Source organism: Bacillus rossius, chromosome 5, assembly GCF_032445375.1.
Source record: "Bacillus rossius redtenbacheri isolate Brsri chromosome 5, Brsri_v3, whole genome shotgun sequence".
Classification (NCBI taxonomy): Eukaryota; Metazoa; Arthropoda; class Insecta; order Phasmatodea; family Bacillidae; genus Bacillus; species Bacillus rossius.
The window spans coordinates 81123724-81150708 of NC_086333.1; the positions used below are offsets into that span (position 1 = coordinate 81123724).

The 26985-nt window shown below is 40.1% G+C and overlaps 1 protein-coding gene across 9 annotated transcripts in view; it reads right to left on the minus strand.

The window, feature by feature from the left end:
• Positions 1 to 26985, minus strand: part of LOC134532109 (uncharacterized) — a 120630-nt gene that overhangs the window by 8088 nt on the left and 85557 nt on the right. For all 9 annotated transcript variants that reach the window (XM_063368419.1, XM_063368421.1, XM_063368418.1 and 6 more), the window contains 8 exons: positions 22360 to 22609; positions 20058 to 20223; positions 19433 to 19715; positions 14676 to 14826; positions 11487 to 11662; positions 10747 to 10990; positions 7643 to 7897; positions 2304 to 2405 (listed from right to left, as the gene is read on the minus strand). In XM_063368419.1, the coding sequence (XP_063224489.1) occupies positions 2304 to 2405; positions 7643 to 7897; positions 10747 to 10990; positions 11487 to 11662; positions 14676 to 14826; positions 19433 to 19715; positions 20058 to 20223; positions 22360 to 22609 (1627 nt within the window). The remainder of the gene's footprint in view (positions 1 to 2303; positions 2406 to 7642; positions 7898 to 10746; positions 10991 to 11486; positions 11663 to 14675; positions 14827 to 19432; positions 19716 to 20057; positions 20224 to 22359; positions 22610 to 26985) is intronic.

Here is a 26985-nt window from a genome sequence, read left to right on the forward strand (position 1 = left end):
CTCTTGAACTCGACTCGACCTAAAAATCCTATACTCGCATGACTCTAGTGCCAAAAGTTGAGACATTTTGGGAAAAACTTTAAAAACAGCCAAATTTTGACGTTTTTCACGAATTTCGCGCTTCACCATATAATTGGGTCCCTGAATATGGGAAACTATTCATTTTATGAACTAAGTTTTCCAGATAAGTACATTATATATATTTAATTTACTTAATATAATACATATATATTAAAAGAATAATATTTTGGGAATGGTAATAGAATAAGTTCAAAAATAAGCCAAGTAAATTTTTACCAATGTTGAATTTTTTAATTTACCATTTTTAATCCACTATTTTTATTTGAATATTTTCCCTAGATCACCAAATGAACAAATAGCTGTTAAAATACACAGACAAAATATTGCAAAACATAACACTAAAATAAAATGCAATAGATACAAAGTTGCAAAATGGTAGGTAGTACAAATCTGTAGTGCAGACTGTAGTTAAACCGTGGTGCTCCTTCGTGGTGGTAGCCACTCTAGTTAAATCTCCTTGATCTGTATTATATGGTATTCAACTCGCTCTAATTATTGATATGTGTTCTCATGGGGTGCTTGGCGCCTACCCTTGTCGCAGTAAATACCAGGAACGCTGCTACTGGATGGTCTACCCAGACTGATAGTCCAGCTAGCACGTCACTGCCCTGTGTTACTGTCCAGAGAGTAATTATTAAAAGGAAATTTAGTATTGTTGTGTGAATAGTAGAAATTTGCATTACTTATTTATAAATGAAATAATAATAACTAAAAAACATATGATTTTAATGGGTTCTTGAATATGGGTGTGAAGTTACGGTTAACATGTGATTAAGCGAGAACAACCAAGGTGTCAAACCTAGGTGTCGGTAATTAGATGCAAATGACGTCACTGGAACACATTGAATACCATGCCGGGTCTAGCTATACGTTGTCGGAGGCTTGAAGCTCTCTTCACAGGACCTCCAGGTGGTCTGCTGCTACGCTGGAACACTGGACGCTGTAAGCTGTAATTGGCGAACTACAGAAGGTCTGAGGTAGCCGGGTATCTGGCTGAAGACTCGACTTCCCTCTCGTCCTAGAAAGTCTGGTTTAATCTGGATCGGTCTCACCAATCGTCGTGGCCGATCGCAGCTGGTGCTGACCTCAGTTGACTGGAACCACTACGGGACAAAAACGGGATCGACGCGGAAGTTGGTACTCGACGTCGCCGATACTCCCTATCTAGGACTTATTTAGTCCAGATACAATTCTCTCAACTCGTAGAGCGGAGAATTCTAAGTAGTACTCGATCGCGGATGACGCGAATCTTCTATTTCTCGGGCAGCAACCAAGGCTTTGGTTCGCCCCAGCCCGAGAAACGTCTTCCCGCTGCAAGATGGCGATGGCGTCTCCCTTCTTCCTCCTTATAACTATTTACTTTCAGTCCCTAGCAACCAAGGAGCTATAGCTATCAGCAAACAGAATAAGGTGCATAGTGAAATAAAAACTTGGATGTTAGAGTGTAAGAGTATCGAACTAAGACCAAATGAATAAAGTTTCCAAAGAATAATTCTTAGAAGACCCTGAAGTTGAAAGTGTGTTGTCTCTGGCAATAAGATGTGTTATATCTGTTATACCTTGGTTGTCCTCTTTACAATAAAACAATTAAATACATAATATTCGCTCATGGAATATACAATTAATGTTACAATCATAATAAAAATAATAATAATATAACTGTAAACAGTTGTACTGGTTACAAGACATGTGTTCTTTTTCTCTATGCAGTTGAAATTAAATATTAAAAGTAAAGTTTCAGTAAGCATCTGTACCTAAGTAATACTAAAGTAAGGCATGCAATTCTGGTTTTTTATTGGTCAGTTTGGTTTCATTTTGGTTTAACTTAAAGAAACTTGGTTCCAGTTCCGGTTCTTATAAAACAAAAAAAAAAGTTATAACCCTAAATACTTTAAATAAAAATATGAATGAGATTTATTGGGTCAGTACTTGCTTACTGAAAACAATTAAATAATCTTTGCATTAACCTAAAACATTATTTTAAAAGTATTATTAAAGTTAACCTCAAACCAAGAAATAGCCCAAACGGCCATCCGCTGCTGAAAATCTAGATCCAGATGGTGAAAATACATTCTCTTTTTCTAGTTCAGAATAATTATTGGTACTCTAATATACTTCATATAAGCTAAAGTTTATCTGTGGTTAATCCAATTAAAAAAAGAAAAAAATATATCCCTATGAATTATCTCAAGAACATGAGAGTTGGTACATAAATATCTCACAGTTTAGATGAAGATTCTGCATTTTCTTCACTGCACCAGAAGCAGCATTTTTCTTGCCAATGGAACTATGGTTTGTGCAAAACTTTGTGCTCTTCTCTTTGCCTAGAAAATAACTTCACATAAATAACTCTACACCGAAACAAAAATTCAGAAAAATGAAAAATGCTAGTTAATCAAACTGATACTGGTGTTATATATAAAGTTTATATAGGTACCATAATATGTATGTTGAAAGTATGTTGTCATAGAAAAAACTTTAGGAATGGACAAATAAATTATATATACATATATACACACACACACACATATACATATACACACACAGACACACAAATTCACTAAACCGGAAGAAACAGACATATTTTCCGACAAATGACAATACTTCAAGTGCCCATTCAAAACAATGGCATTTTCAACCCATCAAATTAGGCCGAATTTGAGTGGAAACAGGAAATAAGTAAAACGTGTGTATTCTGATAGTTGAGATGGAAAATTCTTAAACAGGTTTGTCTGAGAAACTCATGAATCTTGCAGCTTTGTGAGCTGTCTTGTAGGCTCCTTGAATTATATGCAAACAGCACGTTCCTATACCAAAAAAAACTTGACACTGGACTTATGAGGTACTTGAAAAACACTTTACTTGCAAGTTTCCAAGGAATTTAAAATTAACATTTGGCTCATCTAAAGATATCTGAATAAAATTTGGAAGATTCAATCTCCATTTTGTTAATGCAGTTATCAAAGTGGTCAGAAGGTCTTCTGCTGATTGAACAGTCCAAATATACTGACGTTAAAAACTTGTAGACATAATTTTTAACGTTATCCCTATGGTGTTCAAACTCTCATCAAATGAGACTGCAAAAAAGTGGACAATTTAACATTTTTGAATAAACAATATTGAAAAAAATGACAATGTTCATATGTTATTACATCAGACAATTTATCTCTATGTATCTCCTTAAACTCGTGGGCAATCAAACTATCAGATAATGTTAAAGGACTTCTGGCGGATATATGGCACAGAAACCTTGTTTAACGCCCAAATCATTTCTGCTGTCACTCTGTTATTCATCATGTATTTATGTATGTTGCACGCAAACTTACGACTTGTTACATAACTGATGGATGTACCTGCCACTTAAAGTTCATCGGTGTCCATTACAAATGTGTTAGATGATTTTTGCTGTCCTTGGAGACATTTAAGTGCAAGTTTGAATCACTTGATTCCAAGGTATCCAACCAAGCACATACAGGCCCATGCCCAATATATGCCTCATGACCACTCACATTTGAACTGCAAGTGAAAGTTAACATGGGCTGTTTGCCCGAATTCAAGTCATTCACTAACTGAATGTGGCATTTTCCTTCTTTTCGTGCAATTTAACCGAGTTAATGCTCCCATGAGTGACGTCAAAAGTTTGTTCCACAAATGCAGCATAATACTCTGTTTGTATCCTTCTCTACGTATCTCAGCCACATCTTCCAAATACTCGCATGTGGTGAATCATACCAGCTGTCTCAAAATCTACATTTTATCACATTTAAATTATGAAATAATAACATTTTAACAACACAAACAGAAACATCTAGACAATCTCTAGTTACTACACCTCAGAATGCACTCACCTGATGCCAGATGACAAGTGATGCGCTATCGTAACAGTAATATGTTAAAATAAAATATTTCTTTAACAATAAACACACACATGTATTTAGTTCTCATTTTGCCAAGTATAACGTAATAGCACCACAAATGGGATTGAATAGATTTATTAAAAAAAAAACTAGAACTGTACCGATTCATAAAATTTTGCCGATATGCCGATACAACTGTTGCCGATTCAGGAGAAAACACATCTACTTGTATATAATTTCTATAATTTTACTTGATTACCCAAAATAACTCATTCTTCGAAAAGCATGCAATGCAAATGCACATGTATTTTAGTTCATAAATGGAACATAAGACCATAACATATTTTTTTTTTAACTCGTATTTTTAGCTTGTTTTCATTTGTTAGTTGCTTACTGAAACATGAATTTACTAATGGAGGCTGGGATATTTAGTTTTTTAATACGTAATTATATAAAATAAGATTATTTAATAATAGGTAACTATGAAATATATTGATTCACAAAATACTAAATTAAAAAAATGAATTTAAAATGTGCAAAAAGACTTTATAATGTTTACAATTCAAGAACGGGAGTTCCAATACCATCTTAATGTGTGCGGTGGCGAAAATTTATGGTACTAAACATATATACGAAAATGCCTTTCATTTGGTTGCTTTGCGTGGGTAACAGTAAAAGTAGTTTACTTTAACTCCTATATTATTAGGTTATTATTTTTTTATTCAATTTTAAAAACTTTTCATCAGTTAATTTAAAAATGTCTCCGTCATATTACGGACATTTCTTTGCAGTTAAAGCAGTTGGTATTTTCCGCTGTTTGTAGTGGTAACCATGCTCTAAAAAAAGCAAGTTTTTATTCTATCTAACTTTACCATGCTGGTGATATATTTATTTACAATGCATGAGATTCAAGAATGTTATTAAAACATAGGATGTTTAAGTTTGATATGTACAACTGGCTCACGTAGCTAAAACATGATCGGAGTTCTAAGTATGTATGTAGTAGTACGAAAAGTGAAAAGGGTACCGATGGATTTTTAGGTTATGACAGGCAATTTCAATTTTCAACATCAGCTCAAAATTAACAAGCGTATCGTGAATCAGCAGAAATGCAGATAAAACTAAATATCGGGAAAATATGCTTTTGCCAATTCGTATAGGTTCAGCTCTAAAAAAAATGTATTCTCTCTTGTTAGTATGCTTTCTAGACTCGCAAAATGACTTCAGTTAGAAACAGGAAACGAAACTGAACCGAATTAAGTTGAAAGTAAAAATACACAGTTTATGTGGAACATGGCAGAACATTAACAAGCTAGCCACACACTAATACATAGGGCCACCTGAAAGTGGTGAATAAAAATGAGGTATTTCGTCATTATAAACAGGTAAAAGCGGTATAAAAATTCGTTAAAAAAACTGAAAGGCGGTGTTAAAAATTGGCAAAAAAAATTACCGACAAATAATATTATTATTTTTTAAAATTATTTTTCCATTGAATTTTCTATACAAATATGCATATATACACTTTATTAACTTTAGAATAGCATATTAAAACTAATCAACTTAGCATATAATATATAATGCATTTATATTCAAGCCACTTAATGCATATACTTTGCAATAAATTTTAAAAATATATACATATATAGGTATATTTATATTGATAATTTATTTAAAATGTACAACAATGTCCCTAGAATGCTTGAAATGGTTGGCCTGAAGTATCAGACTGCAGTTACAGGAATCAAGTCTTTTCGTAGCCACTCCACACTATATACAATACTTGTACATCATAATTTTACTTCCTTCATCAAAAATTAAAAAGCCATAATTTTAATTCCTTTACACGTTTTTGGCATGTTGAACTAACCAACAATTAATTACTTCCAAGAGATTTTTTTTTTAATTTCAGGACCTAATGTGTTGCATTCATTGTGAATACTGAACATTTCTAGAATGGCGCCATTTTGGAATATGTAGTGACGATATTGCCTTCTCCTTCCGAAGTTAAACGTTATCTTAGGTTAGGTTGGTGTTATTTAAAATACTTAATGACCGTAAAATAAAAATATTTTAATCCTTTAATTATGATGCTTTTTTACTTGCGATCGGAAAACTTCGGAACTGTTCGGGTGAGCAACTTTCTACATCTGGATAGACACATCTATGCATAGAAAGAGTCTGTGACTGTTTGGTCAAATTTGCAGTATCAACAAAGAAGATGGCGCGTGACTTCGTTAATAAAATATATTACCACGATCGTTTCGACGGATGGTTCTATTTAATTTTTTTCCGACAGCTTTATATATACGACAAGTTATCTGAGGTTAGAAAAAAAAATTATAAATGGTTACGTTGCTACGGGGGAAAAAAATACCATTTGGATTCCAATCCACATCCCTTACTGCATGAATTTATGAGAATACAAGTTTAAAACTCTACTCACGTCAGATTTTTAAGGATTGTTGAAATTTCTTGCCGTGTTTACAGATATAAAACGTATTGCATATTATTTTCGTAGTAAGGTGGTACAAGTTGGCACTGTCTCTGTTGTGTTGAACAAAGGAGTTAATAAATATTTTTTGCGTATTTCGCGTGTTTTATCGTGAATTGTCAAAAAAAAAAAAAAAAAAAAAAGGCAAATTTCGTGGGAAAATCAGATTTAATGAATATTTCGCGTTTTTCGTCGTTTTTTTCGCGATCGCGAAAATTGCATGGCCCTACTAATACACCATGTCAATACCGCATGCACAATAAATAATCATGGCATGTCACAAAACAATTTTATAGGCTAAATAAATAAAAAGATATTATAAAATTAAGAGTCACAGTTTTATATGGTTTCCCACTTATTACAGTTGACTGTCCTAAAATAATTACATATATTTAATTTGCCACTAAACACTGAAGTGAGACATTAAAAAAAGTTAGCAAAAGCCTGCTGAAAATTAAATTTTTGTGACTTTTCGCACCAAAACTGTTCATTTCGTGAATTTCATGACCTGTAGACACCCTGGGATTGTAACTAATATTGGCTTTTTTTTTGTCCATTTAAGTTTCTTCTATGACATCCAGTCAGTGGCGGATCCAGAGGTTCACCTCGGAGGGGGCACTCTAGGATTTCAGAGAAGCCAGAGAAAAAAATGTCTTAAAGTTACTCAATTTGTATTTAATCTACTCACACTACACATAACATACAACCATCAGATTTTATGATTCTACAAGAAATTCATTAATCATATTAAAATATTTTATTGGTTTCAGAAACAATCATTTTTGCCGGCAATATTAATGTAGCAGACAACGGGTTTTTCGGGGGGGGGGGGGGGGAGTCTTGCCCCTGGTGGCCCCCTTTCCCCCCCCCCCCCCCCCCCGGATCCGCCACTGCATCCAGTGTTACTTCATAGTAAAACTTGCCGGCTGGTACCACCGACTGTTTGCTGCACGACAGTAGAAGGTCCATCTTCAGTAGCACTCATGCATTACAACCAGCAGCACAAACCAGCAATGGCACATGTCCACTAACATATTATGGTAAATTAATCTTCCCCATTGCAAAGAATAATTTGATAAAATGTCTAAATACAGGAGAAACTTGATATTGAATTATTTTTTTTTAAAGAGAAATAGTACACTTACTAATTTTAAGCCTTAAACGATGCTAATGTCCATGACAGGTCTTTGTGAACAAGAGCTTAACTTACTGTTCTTGTTCTTCCCCTTTTTCGATTTCTTTTCTTTGCGAGACCCGTCCTCCTTAGTCGTGTTCTCCTGTCCGATATCGTTCGTGCAGGCAGTAGTTCTGGGCTCCGCCTTCATCCCCGCCTTGCTGCCATTGGTCGCATCACCACTCCCCTCCTCAGGATCAACGGCTGACTTCTGCTGACTCGAGACAGCCTCCAGGTTGTCTCCCGAGCTGGCGGACTGCTCAGCAGTGGCAGTCGCCTTGTTCACAAATTCTGCACGCAAGATACTTGTCAGTGAAAACCATAGCACACAGCATATGTCATCTACAGTTTCACAATAGCGTTAATAATTACTGCTTGCAGCATTTGTAGCTACGAGTCTGTGCGTACTTGAAAAAATATTAGATATTCATGAATAATTTGGTATGTTCAATATTCATAAATAACTTGATATTCTATTCGAAATTCCAAGTCGTGTGTGTATATACAAATATATGGTTATCAATAGATATTCCTACACCACTGGGACCCAATCACAAAAAAAAAAAAAATTGTAAAAAAAAAATTGAACTTGAAAGATGATTTACTGATTAATTTAGATTTTCTTTCAGCAACATTTACACGTGGATTTTATATTTAATAAATACAGAATATAATTTATAATTACAGCGGAACCTCGTTACTACAAGAGCTGACAAGGGCGGCAAACATTCTGGTAACGGAATATAAAAAATTAAAGATAAGTTAGATTCTGGACCGTCCAAACAGTCTTAATTTCACACTGTAACTTGAAAACGGTGCACTATAGTGATAAAATGTATTGAATAAAAGTTGTAGCAAATTAAATTACGAATAGAAAGTGTCTCTATGGAATATTTTGTATCTACAACAGTTTTTGATTTAATCACGAATGAAATGACCTGATACAAAGACCGAAGTCGTTCATGGTCACAGAGGGAAGGTATGTGAAGCGGTGGGGGGAAAAAAAAGGAGTGAAGGAAGGAAGGAAGAAAGGGTGTCAGCTGGTCTATTTTTAGTTTTATCCCTCCGCCGACTTAGGAGGGGAAGCAACTGGTGCCGTCAAGAGAAAGAGAGAGAGCACATGTTGTTTTTCACCAGTCCTTCCTCCCCTGATCCTTGCTTATACCTGCTAAGGACCCAGTCCGTCTGGCGCCCGCGTAGCCACGCAGTTGTCTGTATTTACTGCGTGAACATTATTTTTTGAACTGACGGTGATTTTCCTTTTTTGAAGATGCCATTCAAATCACTCGTACTTACGAAAGGGCCAACAAGAAGGCACTCGTAATAACCAGTTTAATTTAGTAAGATTTACGTAGTCAAACTGACGGTGCATTACAAAACTGTCGTAACAACGAAGGTCTTGTAGTATCCCGTACTCTTAATAACGAGGTACCACAGTATACATTATTCATTATTTTACGTATATAATCAGTTATATAAAGAAAGCTATTTGCATACTTAAAAATTTTACAGTATGATAGATTTTTTGATTTGTCTACATTTTATACCTCTTTAATATGGTTCCATCTATATTTCTCTCTTTTTTATTTATTGTATTTTAAATCAATTTTTCTTGGAATCCTGTGTGAAGTGTGAAAAATAAATGCACTGTATGTTGAAATTTGATTTAAAAATATTTAAATATTCGTGAATATTGTAATATTAAATAAAAAATTTGATTTGAATGATAAATATAGTATTCGCAGATGCCTATTTGTAGCATATACCGTATTTACCTGAATATAATCCTATGATTTTTTCGAAACCTGCAGGAACTAAAAAAAAAGGGGGGGGGGGGGGGTCGCATTATAATCGTAACCTTGTATCAGAACAGCTTAGTTCAAAAAATGAATGTTGTGTCTTAACTGTGTCACCACTTAAACCACATTAGTCTAGAGCATAATGAACGTGTGTGTTGCACGCATGTGTGTACATATGTGTGTGTGTGTTTGGATGAAAAAGGAGGGGGGGGGGGGGGGGAGCATTATATGTTCGTGAACTGGCACAATACGCAAACATCACGTTTCTATTTCTACAGTTTTTGTGATGCAACCAAAAGCCAAATCGTTGATTTTTTTTTAAAATACAGCTATATACATCACATATGGTCACAAATTACAAATTTTACATAAAAAAATGCAGCAGAGTGAATATTGTTGAACATTACAAATTGCAACATTCTTATTCCCAAACTTGTGGTAGTATTAACTTTAAACCTGAATCCATGTACACTTAGTAACAACATAAACATCATAGATATACACATGTTTGGTTTGTAAGAGATAGCACATGGTGTACACAAAACATAGGTACTCTTTGAAAAGGTGTCAATGCCATGTTTTTCAACTTTGTCTTCTGCAGTAATTGATGTAACGCTCACAGAAAAGAGAATCATTTTACTGTATTCAAGTGTCATTATAAAAATATGGTTCTAACTTCCAAATAAACAAACATTGGCTCTATCGTGAAAACAGCATAAATGACATTGTTGCAGAAATTCACTGGTTAGTGATGTTATTGTGTTTTGTCACATATAAACGTGTTTAAACATTTATTAGCGGGGCTATATCGTTTAAATATCATGAACTCTTAACGTGTTTCACACTTTTAAGGCAACAATTTGTGTCAGTTCATTATTCCTCTCTCTCATCAGAGTAAACAAGAACACACACAAAGACACCACTAGACAGGGCCTGATTAACCCTTAGGCTAATTAGGCTGCAGCCTAGGGCGCGAGGATTGGGAAGGTGGGGGGGGGGGCTGAAATTGTGTCTTCGCATGCACTAATAATCTAGCATCACTGCATCTATCCTACATATTTTAACTAGACCGAGACAAAACACTAAAACAAAATGTGCTGTGAACTGATAAAGCTTGGGACTCCCTGATTTATAGGTAGTATAGGAACCATGTTAAAATTTTCACACTAGTAAACAAAGTCAAAACTAATATACGACCGTAACACACACGCCTGGCGGGGGTGCGTCCTCATAATTAGCCTAGGGCGGTCAGAACTCTATATCAGTCGCTGCCACCAGAGCCTGGATCTTACCTGCCAGTGGACAGCGTCACGCTGGAAAGGAAGGTAATCAGACACTCGCCTTTCAACTGGACGGCCCTGACGAAGTGCTTGACACTGCCGTCGGCAACCGAGCGCAGGCACGCCGTCCACTCCGGGGAGCAGCCGCGCCAGCCGGTGCGGGTCGGCGCACGGATCGGCTGCAGGCGGCGCACCAAGTGCTTCAGGTCCGAGAAGACAGCGCAGTAGAGCCGTGCGACGGCGCCCGGCACGCCCTCCTGGGCGTCGCCCGCCGCGCTCTTGAGCAGCAGCACGCCTGCCCTCAGCTGCGAGGGGCACACACACGACTCCCCTACAGGCAGTATCGCACACTCTCATTCCGGGAGGGGGGGGGGGGGGGGAATACAACCACTTTGCCTGCTGTTTTATTAAAATAAAAAAAATAAAAAATAAAAAAATTGGTTGGTGTGGTATGATATATTTTTCTTTAGGATTTCAGGGGGAGGGTGGAAGAATAAACATCTTTGACTGCTGTTTTATTTTAAATTCTTCCATTTTGTTAATGGAAAAGGAAAGAGGTTTTTTTTTTTTTTTTTAAATTTAGGGAGGAGGATAAACACAGGTCATCCCCTTCCCGTCAAACTCACTCCCGAATGCACACAATTAAAAAAAATACACCTATGACACTCTTCACAGTGCCGTGGTTTCAATTTCTGCAAAGCCAAATTGAGTTCTTCGAATTTCCCTGTGAAATAACTTTGGATTAAAAAAAAGAAAAACCCAGGCTTCAATTTTCCACACTGGAATTGAAGCGCCACTCACGAGCTGGGCGAACGAGCCGGGCACCATCCGGGCCGTCTCCAGGTCCCCGACGAGGGCCCCCCGTTCCGCCACGTGCAGCAGCAGGTGCGTGCCGGCGCCGTGCAGGAGCTGTGCGTGCTTCATCGCGTCGTCGGGGACGCACGCCGGGTCCGCGTAGAAGGCCGGCACGCTCCACGCTGCGCACACACACCCCCCACCACCACACGTGGCTTCACTCTCGGGCAGCGCTCTCCGCGATGCGTCTGCCGCCGTGTCCCGTCACATCTTAGGAGGCCACTCCAGTGTTTCAAGGGCACTGCGCAACCCGCGTTAACCTCACAACATTCAATGCTATTTTCATTTTGTTTATAATAACTAATCAACTAATATATATATTTCGAAATGATGCTTGCTTGATATGCAAGACAACGATGCTCTTATCATAAGCCCCTTTCTTCAAAAAACGTTCATAAATTACAGTTCAAACCTAGACAATACACACTTATGCATAATTGGTAAAGATTAGTATAAAATCATAATTTATGCACGTTTTTTTGAAGAAATGGGTTTTTGATAAGAGCATCGTTTGACTTACATATCAAGCAAGCATCATTTCAAAATCTATATTAGTTAATTAGTTATTATAAGCAAAATGAAAATAGCATTGAATCTTGTGAGGTTAATGCGGGTTGCGTAGTGCCCCTGAAACACTGGAGTGGCCTCTTCAATCTCCCAAAGTAGGGGACAACACTCTTACTACAAAGCTTCACACAGCACAGTACCGTAGGCTAAATACATCATACTGACTGGTTCCTTTCTCCTGCACACGAGGTCATCACGAGCTTACTATCTGCCATCATAACCAGCCAATCAGCTTTTTCCAAAACATTGAAATTGTGTGTGTTTACAAATGATACTTCAATATTTCAAAAATTCAATCATTATAACTTATACTATATAACCTCAAACTGCATTGCCACTCTGAGAATCAACGTGACATGAGCAGGCCTTAGTAAATATCAGTACTTAAATTAGAATAAAATACAAAAAGCAATTATTCTCGAATACATATACACATCAAATTCGGTTAGTAAGAATAAAAATACAGTAGCAAAAATTTTTTGAATACTTAGTATATGTTTGAAACACAAGCGTATAGATCATGTTTTTGACTACGCAGTCCCATTTAAGTATCTAAACTGGGTATTTATATAACAGTTGACAACCTTCACAGTGAAAGTTGATACATGAAAAAAAATCACATGGTATGCTATGTAAAGTGTGCACCAACTCGTAGTTAAATGCACTAGGATAATAGAACAAGCTTTCTATGATGTTGCCTGAACCCTTGTGCGCCGAACTTGTGTTCGCCACAGTGAGCCTTCGGCTGTCTTCGTCCTACATCGATGTTAGGTGTCGTGATCCTACCCCTTCCCCTCTCCACATCCCACTTACCCTTCCTGTCCACTCCAGTTTCTGGTGACCCTCCCTCCTTCCCCTTCTCTGGACCTATTTTCTTTGCCTGCAGACTTTTTTCCTGTTAAAGTTATATAAGATCGTGACCACATGCTGCTCCCACGACTTCACCTTAAGTTTCTTGGACGAGCTGTTTGTCCTGTTGTCTCGGCCGGTCGATCATGGGTAAGTGTCGAAATTCAAGTTCGCGATGTAGCTTAGTGTCATATTGACTCGTGGTAGTTATTGTACTCTGCTTACAATTTGTTTCGTGGCCACATCTAAATTAATAACCTGATTGTCTTACCCATGATCGACACCCGGATGACACGCTTCACATATTATTGCCTTGTTTGTAGAACCCTAACATTAGGGTGTGTAGAAGCATTCATGATCGATTGTATCTTAATAAATGTGCCTTGCCTTTGAAATGATTTCTCTTACATCAATGTTGAAACACGTAGGGGAACTAACGCTTTTCACGGAGTTACTACATGAAAGGACTTATTAGTACTTCTGTACGCCTGGAGCTTTTTGAACGCTTCACTAGTATAGTTTTTAGTATTTATAATCCAGTAAAAATTTTTTGTAGCACTTGTAAAATATTACTTTACAATTTATTGCAGTTCAGGTAAAAAACCTTCGAAGTTAAAAAGTAAGTAGAATTCATAGAGTTTTGACTGTCTGTATGATAATGGCGGGATTAAAAAATATGTTAACAAAAGTAAGCTATTAAGTGGTAAAGAAAAACTAAATCTACATTTTATTAGTTCGTTTTGTGTCAAACAAGTTGACAAACTTTATTTGTGCATTGCTGTGAATATTTAACTCAATGGAAATAATTCTGGCTTTGCAGACAATTTTCCTGTAATTTTACCCAGAATATTTACCAAAAACACCTTTCCGGAAAACTACAGTGTAACCTCGTTACTACGAGAGCTGACATCGGCAAAAATTCTCGTAATAACCGAATATAAAAAATTAAAGTCAAGTTAGATTCTGGACCGTCCAAAGAGTCTTAATTTCACACCGTAACTTGAAAAAGGTGCACTATAGTGAAAAAACATGTCGAATAAAAGTTGTATCAAATTAAATTAGGGATAGAAAGTGTCTCTATGGAATTTCTTTTATCTACAACGGTTTTTGATTTAATCATGAATGAAATGGCCTGATACAAAGACCAACTCGTTCATGGTCGCGGAGGGAAGGTATGTGAAGCGGTGGGGGGGAAAAAAAAAAAAAAAAACAGGAAGGAAGAAAGGAAGGGTGTTAGTTGGTCTATTTTTAGATTTACCCCTCCGCCGACTTAGGAGGGGAAGCAACTGGCGTCATCAACAGACAGAGAGAGGGAAAGAAAGAGAGAAAGCGCATGTCGTTTGTCACCAGTCCTTCCTCCCCTGATCCTTACTTATACCTGCTAAGAACCCAGTCCATCTGGCGCCCGTGTAGCCACGCAGCTGTGTTTACTGCGTGCATGTTAATTTTTTCAACTGACTGTGTTATTCCTTTTTTGAAGATGCCATTCAAATCATTCGTACTTACAAAAGGGCCAACAAGGAGGCACTCGTAGTAACCGGTTTAAATTAGAATGATTTACGTAGTCAAACTGACGGTGCATTACAAAACTGTCGTAACAACGGTCTTGTAGTATCCCGTACTCGTAATAATGAGGTTCCACTGTAAATTGTCGGACGGAGAAGTTTCCACTGCGCAGATTGCATGCACATCACGGGCCGTGGCTCGGGAACACGGCACCTCGCAGGCAGTCCTCCAACAGCTGCTCCAGGTAGGCGAGGCCGGTCGACTCCAGAGCCGCGCAGAGCTGCGCAGAGTAGGCCACGGTGTCGCTCTTCTGGCAGTTGGAGAGCAGCACCTCCACGAGTCTCAGCAGGAGGCGCTCCGACGACTGGAACACGCAGTCGGCACGTCAGCCCTCTCCGCGAACCCCACAGTCACCCCCAAACTGTCAATAGGAAAACTACCGTAGAATGAACACAAAAAATAACTCGAGACTTGACAAATCAACGACATCATCCTCTTAATTCTACCCGTGCCATTGTGATTTAAGCTTCCGAATGATATAGTTAGAAATCATTACTATTAAACAAGATTATATTTCACTCAAATGATTCAACGTGAACATTTACACTGATGGTTTATGACAAGTTTATGTCACCTAGAACTAAATATCAGTACAAGCATTTCCAAAGCGAATGAATCGGACTATTACGAACCAATCATCCGAAAGTTGCGTAACATTTATCCGTATTTACCCGCAGAAGGATCGCCCCTGCGTACGGGTCACATCTATAATTTTGGGGGAAAAAATATAACATACAGTGAAAGTCCGTTGTAGCGAATACGGTCTATAACGTAAAGTCCGCTATAATGATAATCGCCATCGGCACCGTCAGTTTTGCATATGCTGCGTACGATAAAAATTTCGGAAATAACGAATGCAACGTGGGCTCATTTTTGCTATAGCGATAGATTACACACCTTGTAACCAGTACAACTGTTTACAGTTATATTGTTATTATTTTTATTATTGTAACATTAATTGTATATTTCATGGACCAATATTATGTATTTAACTATTTTATTGTAAAGAGGACAACCAAGGTATAACAGATATAACACAGCTTATTGCCATAGACAACACACTTTTAACTTCAGGGTCTTCTAAGAATTATTCTTTGGAAACTTTATTCATTTGGTCTTAGTTCGATACTCTTACACTCTAACATCCAAGTTTTTATTTCACTATGCAGTTTATTCTGTTTGCTGATATCGATAGCTCCTTGGTTGCTAGGGACTGAAAGTAAATAGTTATAAGTAAGAGGAAGGGAGACGCCATCGCCATCTTGCAGCGGGAAGACGTTTCTCGGGCTGGGGCGAACCAAAGCCTTGGTTGCCACCCGAGGAATAGAAGATTCGCGTCATCCGCGATCGTGTACTACTTAGAATTCTCCGCTCTACGAGTTGAGAGAATTGTATCTGGACTAAATAAGTCTTAGATAGGGAGTATCGGCGACATCGAGTGCCAACTTCCGCGTCGGTCCCGTTTTCGTCCCGTAGTGGTTCCAGACAACTGAGGTCAGCGCCAGCTGCGATCGGCCACGACGATTGGTGAGACCGATCCAGATTAAACCAGACTTTCTAGGACGAGAGGGAAGTCGAGTCTTCAGCCAGATACCCGGCTACCTCAGACCTTCTGTAGTTCGCCAATTACAGCTTACAGCGTCCAGTGTTCCAGTGTAGCAGCAGACCACCTGGAGGTCCTGTGAAGAGAGCCTCAAGTCTCCGACAGCGTATAGCTAGACCCGGCATGATATTCAATGTGTTCCAGTGACGTCATTTGCATCTAATTACCGACGCCTAGGTTTGACACCTTGGTTGTTCTCGCTTAATCACATGTTAACCGTAACTTCACACCCATATTCAAGAACCCATTAAAATCATATGTTTTTCAGTAATTATTATTTCATTTATATGCAAATTTCCACTAGTCACACAACAATACCAAATTTCTTTTTAATAATTACTCTCTGGACAGTAACACAGGGCAGTGACGTGCTAGCTGGACTATCAGTCTGGGCAGACCATCCAGTAGCAGCGTTCCTGGTATTTACTGCGACGAGGGTAGGCGCCAAGAACCCTGTGAGAACACATCAATAATTAGAGAGAGTTGAACACCATATATTACAGAGCAAGGAGATTTATTAGAGTGGCTACCACAACTAGGGGCCAGCAGCATAAAAGTTAACTTTCAGTGGCGATCCAACTTTGGGGCTTCGACGAGGGTCTACGCGCACTGGACAGTCTACCAAAAGTGCATTTGTGTAGTTTGCTGTAGCGTAGCATATTAGTAAGTCGGAAGCACTACAAGATGGCCGACGAAGGTATGTATTTCCTGAGGCACAAAAAGACCAGCTCTGACAAGGAGGAAACGTCAGTCGAGGGCCAGAAAGAAATGCTAGGCTGTGTTGAAAACGAAAACAAAGAGGACACACCCACACTAAGCATTGAGGCAGGTCAGGAAAGTAGCTTTGCTCCCGAACCCGCGCGCATAGAGGAAAGTAACGCTTCTGAACCAGTTGTGCAGGCAGCTAAAGAAAACACGAATAATATTTCCATGGAGGATTTTATGCGAGCCTTTTATGTGGTAACTATACAAATTAATACTGGTTAGAATCACAGCGTATGGAAGTAACCGAACATATGTCTAACGAAATGGCCAGACAAATTAATACTGCGTTAGAATCCCAGCGTGTAGAAGTAACAGAACAAAACAGGTTACAGTCGGAAAGACTAACTAACGAAATGGCTAAGCAGGGGTCAGAAGCGGCGGAACAGGCAAAAACATTATCTGACGAGATGGCTAGGCAGAGGTCCGAAGCAGCGGAACAGGCAAAAACATTATCGGACGAGATGGCTAGGCAGAGGTCCGAAGCGGCGGAAGTCTAAAAATTTGTCTGAAGAGCTAGCGCGACAACACTTTGAATTGATAGGCAAAGTAGAAGCTAAAATTTGTGACGTAACCAGACAGCTAGTTACACAAATTCGCGACACACAGGAGGAAGTTAATAACATTCGTGAAACGGTAATGAACAGATTTGAAGAAATTGATGCGCAAGTAACCGAGCTACAACAACACGTAATTAACACAGAAACTACGTGCGTAGAGGTTGCGAAACGTACTGCAGAGGAACAGTTCAACCATTACGTTCAGCTTAGCGAAACACAATTCGCGAACGTAAATACCGCGTTACAACGACATGAAGCGAGTAGTGCAGACGACATTCGAACCGTGAATAGAAAATTGATCCAGCTCGAGAACTGCGTGCAGCATTTGTCATTGTCTGGAGCGGCAGCGCATACACAGATAAACGTCGACACAACGAGCGCGTCTGTGGCGGAAACGATGACGTCAGCGCAGCGAGACCCATCCGCGTCGTCACACCAGGCTACGCCTACTTACCGTTCACAAGACGTGATTACCAACACTGCGACCGGACAACAAGTAATAGTAGTGGATACAGCAGCCTTAAATCACCCTGCTAGGCATTGGTCAGATGAAATGCCTGTATTTTCCTCAAAATCCACGGAAAATCCACGTAAATTTATAAAATTATTTGAAGAATACGCGGAGAGATTTAATCTTTCGGACACAGAAAAATTGAGGTGTTTGAACAACTGCTTGAAAAGTACCGCATATTATTGGTGGGAAGTTCACCAAACTTCCATATCGTCATATATATTTATATAATTTGTGTGGTTGTCCAATGTAATTAGAGATTTTTTTAAATTTTTTTTGTATTCGCGAATATGCACCCGATATCATCAGCTTAGCGCACGTCTCCAGCAAACCAGCTGCTGTCAAAGCGACAGGAAGCGGCCGGCATGACCTTGCGTGACCCCGCCTGCCCGTCTCCACGTAAACAAACAGCTGTGCGCTTAGCCACGATGTGCGTGACGGCCTCATCATGGCCACGCGGTCTCATATTTCGCAGTCGGCAAGTGCTGATATAGCTTAAAAATATTATTTTAGTAAGTTTTATGTATATTTCCTTTACTTTGGTTGTTAATTTCCATAGTAAAAACAAGTCAGAAAATAACATATTTTAAAAATGCTACAAAAAAAAGATTTTTTTTTTAATTTTGGCTATAACGAAAATTCGCTATAACAAACTTTTGGCGCCGTTATAAACTTACGTTATAACGGACCTTTACTGTATTTATAGTTACAGTAAGGATCGCCCTAAAATATGGATTGCACCATACATGTCTCCAGTAGAATACAAGTGAATTCTTTATGGTCCGTGTTTCCGTTTATTGCCGTGTAAGAAACACTGCACCGGTTCTTCATTGTTCCCCTTTCCATTCTTCATGGCACAAGAATACTATTTTTTATACTCTTGTTTCCCTACCTGTCTGTTGTATTTTTTTTTTTAACCAATTTCCTTCCCCAAGAGAAAAAAAGATGGCAGCTAGCTGCTTAATTTTTTTTTCAGTTCAATAAAAACAAACACGCTCTTTGCGGCAGTTTTGTCATGGCATGTGGCAGTAGAAACGTGGGGAATCTCACGCCAAAAACAATTTTAGGATACAGTTGCATCACAAAAACCTGTCGAGAAAGCATGATGAACAGTGCAAGTTAATGGACCATTCTTTAAATGATTCATGCAATCGGGTATCTTGATTCAATGCAGTTTTTTGGACATACGTCATTGCAGTTTTGCACTGTTTGCCATGGGAAAAATCCTAAAATAAAATAAATAAAAATATGACGATAAAAATTCACAGAAAACAAGACTGAATCGGTTGATGTCGGACAAACAGAACCAACGATGAAACTAAACAAGTATTATGGACAACACGATGACGACAGCACGGACCAAATACTTGTGTCAGAATGAAATAGTACATGGCCAGGTACGAGTCTTGATAGTAAATGAGCACATTATACACACAAGCGAACCAGAGTTGGCATCAGCGGGAGCGAGACTTGCCTCGCAGAAGGGGTGGGTGGTGAGCAGCGGCGACAGGTAGGCCAAGCAGACGGCGCGCAGCTCCAAGAGCACGGCCAGCACCCGGGAGCGCAGGTTGCACGCCCGCGGGAGGAGGTCGGGCCCGCTCGCCTCCTCGGCCCCCCGCTCGTCCCCGGCCCGCCAGCGCCGGCACGAGGCCACCGCGCGGTTCACCCTGAGCACCAGCAGCTGCTGCAGCCTGCGCGACGCCTCGCGGCAGCCCGTCTCGCGCGCCTTGCGCAGGGCCGCCAGCTCCTCCGGCAGTCTGCGGCACGTTCCAGCTCGCACGGTCCCAGACTCCATATCCCTTCATCATCCCACGTCAACTATACAAGCAAGCTGCATATCTACCACCGATTTTATGTTCGTTCCTTTGCCGAAACTCCCGTGTTTTCCTCTAAGCCAACTTAACTTGCAATGTTTGTAACACTTTTTTACATTCAGATAATCACATTTACAAGAGAAGTTCCAAAAAAATTTTTTAATAAATAACTGGACTTATTGACTCGCGACCTTCAGGACCTTCGTAACTCGGCAGACACGCAGGGTAAGCCAATGGGAAGCTCACAGCACGGGTGTGTGGAGCGCCGTGCCGGGACCAACACACCTGTACTCCAACTCCGAGAGCAGCGGGTATCTGCGCGGCTCCCCGCTCCCACCCGCTTCCGCCCGGTACTGGGCCCAGGACACGGCCGCCAGGAGCTCCGCGCGCTTCTTCTCAAGCTCGCGCACGGGGTCCACACGCATCTGCACGTCGCTCAGTTCCAGCGGGTCTGCGGGCACACGACACGACCGTGCTAGCAGCCTGCGTCTCGTGAGGGTGGTCTGGATATGTGATTATTATTCTACTTTCATTAAAATACTGTATTTATACTGTCAGTTGCTAAAAGCTCTGTGAGGAAACTAGCAGAAAAAGAATAATCACCACAAACTAAAATGTTTAGCAAAATACAACTTTTTTACCAGAATCCTCAAATACTGTATTTATACTGTCAGTTGCCAAAAGCTCTGTCAGGAAACTAGCAGAAAAAAATAATCAACCCAAACTAAAATGTTTAGCATATACAGTAGAATCCCGCTGATGCGACCCCTCATGGTTCCCGGAAAAACGGACTTATAAACGGAATGGTCGCAATAGAGAATTCGGGCCAATTTTTAACCCCCCCCCCCCAATTATAAAGTGAATTCACGTCACGCGAGTTCGGCTATGCTAGCTGGCTGGTTGTTATTTTCGTTCAAAACGTGGCGAAGGAACTTGTGTGGATCAGGTAGAAAACATTCGGCTATAAACGAAAGATATAAGAACAATGCTATTCTGAAATGCTGTGACATGTTTTTGGAGTAGATAATCACAGCGACAGACCGACAGGATGCTCTCCCGCCCTTGCCGTCAGCAATGTTTATTTTGACAGCTCAAGCAATTATGTTTTCCACGTCCCTTCCGCAGCGTAAAAAAAGGAACAAAATAAACACGTAGGAATGGAGATGGAAAAGTAACTATGCAGTAAAATATATATATTTACGGCCCTGCTAAATTTTTCTATTCAAAAAATTTGAGGTATTAGAGATTTTTCAGCAGAAACTGCTGTGTGACTAATAAACAAATTGTATCATAATAACTTAAACTTATAAATTATTTATTAACAGCGAAGGACAGTCGTATAAGCCCATAAAAATATTTATTTTACCGAGAATGGACTATACAACATGGCTTTTGCCGCACGCGGTGTGGGAGGGGAGGAGGATGCTGACAGTTTCTCACGCAGAAGGTTGAAATAAGGGAGGGAATGACTGTGTTGAAATGTTAGTTGAAAAAGGGGGGGGGGGGGGGGGGGGGGGGGGGGTGTTTTTACATGGTTTGTGGCTCTGGGAGGGATGAGCCTTGAAGAATTAGCAGGGGATGGGAGAGGTAAGCGTCATCACGTCACGTATGACGTCAAGCCGCCGCTACCGCCAGCCTGGCCGGACGAGTTTTTTACGCTCTCGCAGAAGCTACCACAGCGGCTTTTCGTGTGGGCGGGTAAGATAACATGACAGCTGAGACGGCTTTTCGTGCGATAGTGCACGCGCCGAGCTCGGCTAGACACTGCCGCGTGGACAGTATAGAGGGGTGGTATCTATTTTTAGCCGTCTTTTGTTTGCCTACCTGTTTACAGTACAGCTCCCGCCAAGATAAACGTGAACACATAGCGTCCAACAAAGTGTAACAGACTTATTTTTCAGCCGATTTTACTCAATTTAGACTTTCTCTGCTCAAATTTTTCACGGTTTCTCAAAAAACGGTCATATAAACGGAATGGACGCATCATAGGGGGGTCGCATCGGCGGGATTCTACTGTACGTAGTAACTGTTTTACCAGAGTCCCCAAATGTAGGTTAGGCTACTCAATCGGAAATTTTTTTAGCTTTGTGTTTTTTAAGTGAATTTAGGGAAAAATAGACATTATAATGCTCAATAATGCTGAGTGTTAACCATTATAAAAAAAACAATCTCTTTTATTCTTTCTGAACCCATTAGCCATGCAATTACCCAAACCTTAAAATATTAGTATCCACAATATTAGGATGGTGGCAATTCTACTATACTTGTCACACTATCAACTTTTAAATGAGCTAAGATCTACCATACACTAGTCTGAATAGGTTAAAAACTACTTTTTGAGTACCAATAAATGCTTATTTGAGAGCAACAAAAATTCACAATTTATAATTAATAAACACTTCAATTTTTTTAACACAACTTATCTTCTAATCACTATTCTACACTAACTGAGATTATGAGCAGGTTTATCATCCCGTGCTTATGAAAATAACTACTAAGTTACCACTCAGGCCTTTCTTATTCGCTTGGCTTGTTGTGCTGGCAGTTCGACCACTCTCAAACCACAGGGGGAACACCGTGACGATACCTTCGCACGGCCCGTCAACGATCACGTTCCGGGACGTCAGTGTGTCCAGGAAGGCGTCCGCCTGCCCCACGCTAGAGATGACTGCTGCTCCCTTGGGGGCGACGGCGATGCTCTCGCACGTTTCGCTGAAGAACTTGGGCGCCGGGCAGGCGGTTCTCTGGTTGAACATGTTGAACACGGCACAAAGCCGCCCGTTCAAGTCCGCCCTCAGACGCAGGCACTCCTTCATGAGGAGATGCCCGAGCAAGTCCTTGACAGACAAGACATGAACAGGAAACTGACTCCTGCGAGGTCCGCCTCACAGAACGCTCCATAATCAACCTCAGACAGCCTTACACATAGATACGAACTTTCAAGAAAGTTAATTACAGCGTTTTATCGCATAATCAACTCACATTTTACACTGCTACCACAATGGGGGTTGAAGTGTTCGTCGAATCCTAGGTCGCCACCACATGTATAATAGGAATAGGCATGTGGACCCGGCTACACTGTTCTCAGGGCTGTGACATAGCTAGTGTGTGGCGAGGCCCGTTTCCCCCTATAGCACTGAAAACCTCCGAGAACGACGACAGGTGCATCAAGCTCCTTCCTCTAGCAGCGCTCGCGACTCACTGCCCCTTCGTCCTCGCTCGGCAACTCTCGGGAGCGGAGCACTGACGTCACATCGGCGGGCGCGGGCCGACACACACGCACGCACTTCAGCGGGCGGTCATAGAGGGTGGAGGTGGAAGGAGGGGGCTCGCAGCGTGTAAGAGGAGAGGTGGTGGCACATCGGGCTCAGAAGGGCGCAGCCCGGGACGATGTCAACACTAAAATCCAATTTGAAAAGTAGGGGTGCGATTTTTATGCGAAAAAATCATTATTGTTGAGGTAAAGATGTTCATAAAAACAAAGCCAATACATGGAAAGTACATTTAATTAAACCAAACGTGAGCTAAACTAACGCATAACTATCATCGTAGTACTCACTAACCATGAAAGAGTGCATGCTATCAAATGTAGTTTACTTGGAATGAGACAGTGCGCGTAAAAAACGCAATCGGTAAGCTATTGATATTGATATTCAACCACGTGTGCGCACTCTATACAGGCATTAACGTAACCAAAAATAATGCCAACTAGCACTGGATACAATTTTATTTGCGGGCTAACAGATGAAGGTTATAAAGTTCGATAACTTCTTCAAAATAAAATTTTACACTTTGGAAAACTTTGTATTTCTGTTAATTAAATAAGTAAGCAGTTTACGGCATCTGGGGCTGCTACCCACAGAGCCCGATATGTCACCACGCCTCCCAATACCGCTTCTTATGGCATTTGAACTCCCCGCCGATGACGTGCATGTGTGCGTGTGTTGAGTGCGCCACAACCAAACACAAGAGGGCACGGTCGTGACAGTGCTATAAAAGTAATTAATATTTTAAGCTTTTCTTTTACGGACTACAGAAGGCCATTTTATATTTTCTTCAGTTATAGTTGTTACGTAAATTGTGAAACTTCTTGCTTATTAGGCTTAGATAGAGAAATTATTTACATTTTCAATCACACTATTCACATAAAAATTGCACCAATAACTCTTTTCCACACAAATAAATATTTTGTAGATACTGTTATGACCTATGAGGGGAGAACAGGGTATGCAAGGGATAGCCCAATTAAGTTTTCCCATTAAGTTTTTATTAATTACTAAAATTTTTATTAATAATAAATGATTGTACTTAAAAATGTCCGATCACCAATCACAGGCACTTAAAAATGTTTATTCGCAAGTCACTCAATGTCTGTAAAGCTCCACAGTTCGCACTCCTCACTGGAGCTAGGCTCAACAATGGTTAGCCCCACACCAAGCACCTGTCCTCACACACAGTCTCCACCACTCCATCACTTTCAATTGATCCCGTCGCTCCGCGTCACGCCACTCTCAAGGGCTTCTTCGCTGATGTCACACTTCCCTTCACTCGCGGAACTCTCCGAACTCTCGGAACTTGCCCGGAACTCCCGCAAAGGCCGACGTCGCCCTTTTATACTAGTGGGTCATCTTTCCAGAACAAACGAGAGCAGCTGTGACGGGATGACCTGACGTCCGTAAAGTCCAGAAAGGCAGCGCCCATTCACGCCACTCTGTGCGGCAACCTTCGGAATTCCCAAGGCCGCTCAGCGATAGATAACAGCGCCAAGGAAGGACGATGCACGGGGAGCGTAGAGGGGAAGGGGAGGTTACGACGACCCTTGTAATCCGGCCAGGCACGTGTGGCATGCCTTACGTCAGTGGACAGCACGTGACATTGTGTGTGACGCCAGTAGCCGTGGCGGGCTGCCAGCCAGCTCCGAACCTGTCTGCGTTCGTAACAATACTTTAAATTAAATAAAAGAAATATGGTATTAGCAGTTACAAAAACTGAGGAGTAGACAAACACATGTAGCGTTACAAGTATTCTGTAGCAACACTGCTGTGTCATTTCTACCTCTCCCCTGCTGTCTCCCCTCCCGGCCGTTACAACTAGCATATAGCATGCTCCGCTACGTACCTTCCCCCCTGATGTTTTCCCTTTCGACCGCTAGTGCATGCTGTTGGAGCGGCGTCGCCACTAACTCACTCTCCTCTAGCGGTTCCCCCACAACGAACCTAACTATTCCCCTCATGCAATTGGAATTTCGTAACATTCAAAAATTGTAGCCCCCTCAGCAAAGAAGTTTCACTTCAAAACTGATAGAAAAAGATTTTTCATGTTTTTTAAATTATTTCTAGCAAAATTGAAAACTCTGTGTGTGATATCGATAGGTGATGAATCATCCAAAGTATTCACACTTAGAAATGCTTCTAAATAGTAGGCCTGTGCGAAGTGGACATTTTCAGTTCGAATCCAATTCGAAGCGAATATTGTAAATATTCTCGAATTCGAATCGAAGTTTGAATAATTTTTCAAGATGTGTTCAATACTGCTCCCACATGACATACAGCACAATTATTTTAATTTTGTACTGTCACTACCCTTAAAAAGTTTGTTTCTAAGGTTCCTGTCATATTTCCCTTTTTTATGTGGCTCTTACTGTTGCCCCAAATTCCTTTATTCAGAAATGGGCCTGACAAATATCTGTAGCCTGAATCCCCACCTTTGTTCATACTGTTAACAACACCATATCATTGTGCTAACTACTAAATTCACAAAATGGTTTGAGTTAATTAAAATGTATAACAAAAAATTTTGTGCTAGATATGCTAATTTGTGGACTGTGAAAGTGACTGAAACCGTCGGGAACACATTTTTCTACTCCCTAATATTTTATTTAATCACAAATAAACGTACCTAGTAAGCTTACACATTTTTTGTTTATATAACCTTCAAATAACACATTTCACGCAACATCTTATGCACTTTTCGCTTTTAACAGCGACTCACTTACTAAATAATAAAGAAAACTTGTAGCGGTCAGGTCCGCTAATTTCGAACTGCGCGCGTAATCGCGGGCCTCCGGCACTACGTTCCCCTCCTCCTTCTCCCTCCCTTTCACCTTCCTAGTGATGTTCAATTTTTACTCGTTTCCCCCTCCACTTGATCGGTGCACGTGTGCGCTGTGGCGCGAGCTTATAAATTCAGCTACAACCATGTTGTTCTACTGGTTTACTTAGTCAGACTCGGTTGTCAGCAGTAGCTGATCTGTTGTAATTCTACTAGCATGTAGTCCGAGAGCTTCTAGTTGAACTTTGTGCGTGTGCGACCTCAGGGGAGAAATGTAAGTTGGTTTGAGTCGTCAGTGAGGCGGTGGCCCTCACCCTAATGTAGAGTCATTTGTTCTTGAATTTGTTCTGTCTAAATTCCTTTTCGGCCGCCACCATCAAAAATTGTTTGGATTATTGCATTAAATTTAACTTCATCTTCGCTTCCGTTTTTCTGTTTGTAACTGTCTCCCCCTGAGACGTCGTCGCACGTATTTGTTTGTTAAAGTTTTTTAAAGAATAATGTTACTTCTTTCTTTCTTGTACCTGCACTTTGCAGTAGTTTTGTAATTTAATTTTGTAATATAACTTCATTCGTGGCAATGCTTGTGTTTCGAGTTAACTGCGCATTATCTCTTATTGACGATCGTTGTTTGGATCGCTTAGTGTAGTCGGCATACCCATTAAAATTACAATTGTCAACTAACTCGCTTTGTCAGAAATTGTTCTCACTTTATGTATTCAGCCTTGCAACATTATCAGAAATGTTAAGGTAATGGTTTTTGAATTAATTTTGAATTTGAATAAAATGTCTGTGTACCTGAAACCATTTACCGTGCATACCTGATCTATTCCATTCACGTATACCCCAGTCCATGCCAGGTTCTGGCCTCCCTCCACGCTTAGTAAGGCCCCCATTTCATTACAAACTGCTTGCCTGTTGAAATTTTGTATTCCTTTTTGCATTTATTGCAGCTTGCAACTTTTCAGTCACTCAATTTTGTGAAATAATTCCACACTTCACTGCGAGATCTCTTAGCAGTTTCCTTCGATTCCATTGCAGGTTTAGTTTACAAATATACGTCAGAAAAAATATAAAACGGTGACACTTTCTACTTAAACAATTAAAGTTTAATGTAATTACATTTTTTACCATTCAAATTTTACATTGCACGCTTATAGAA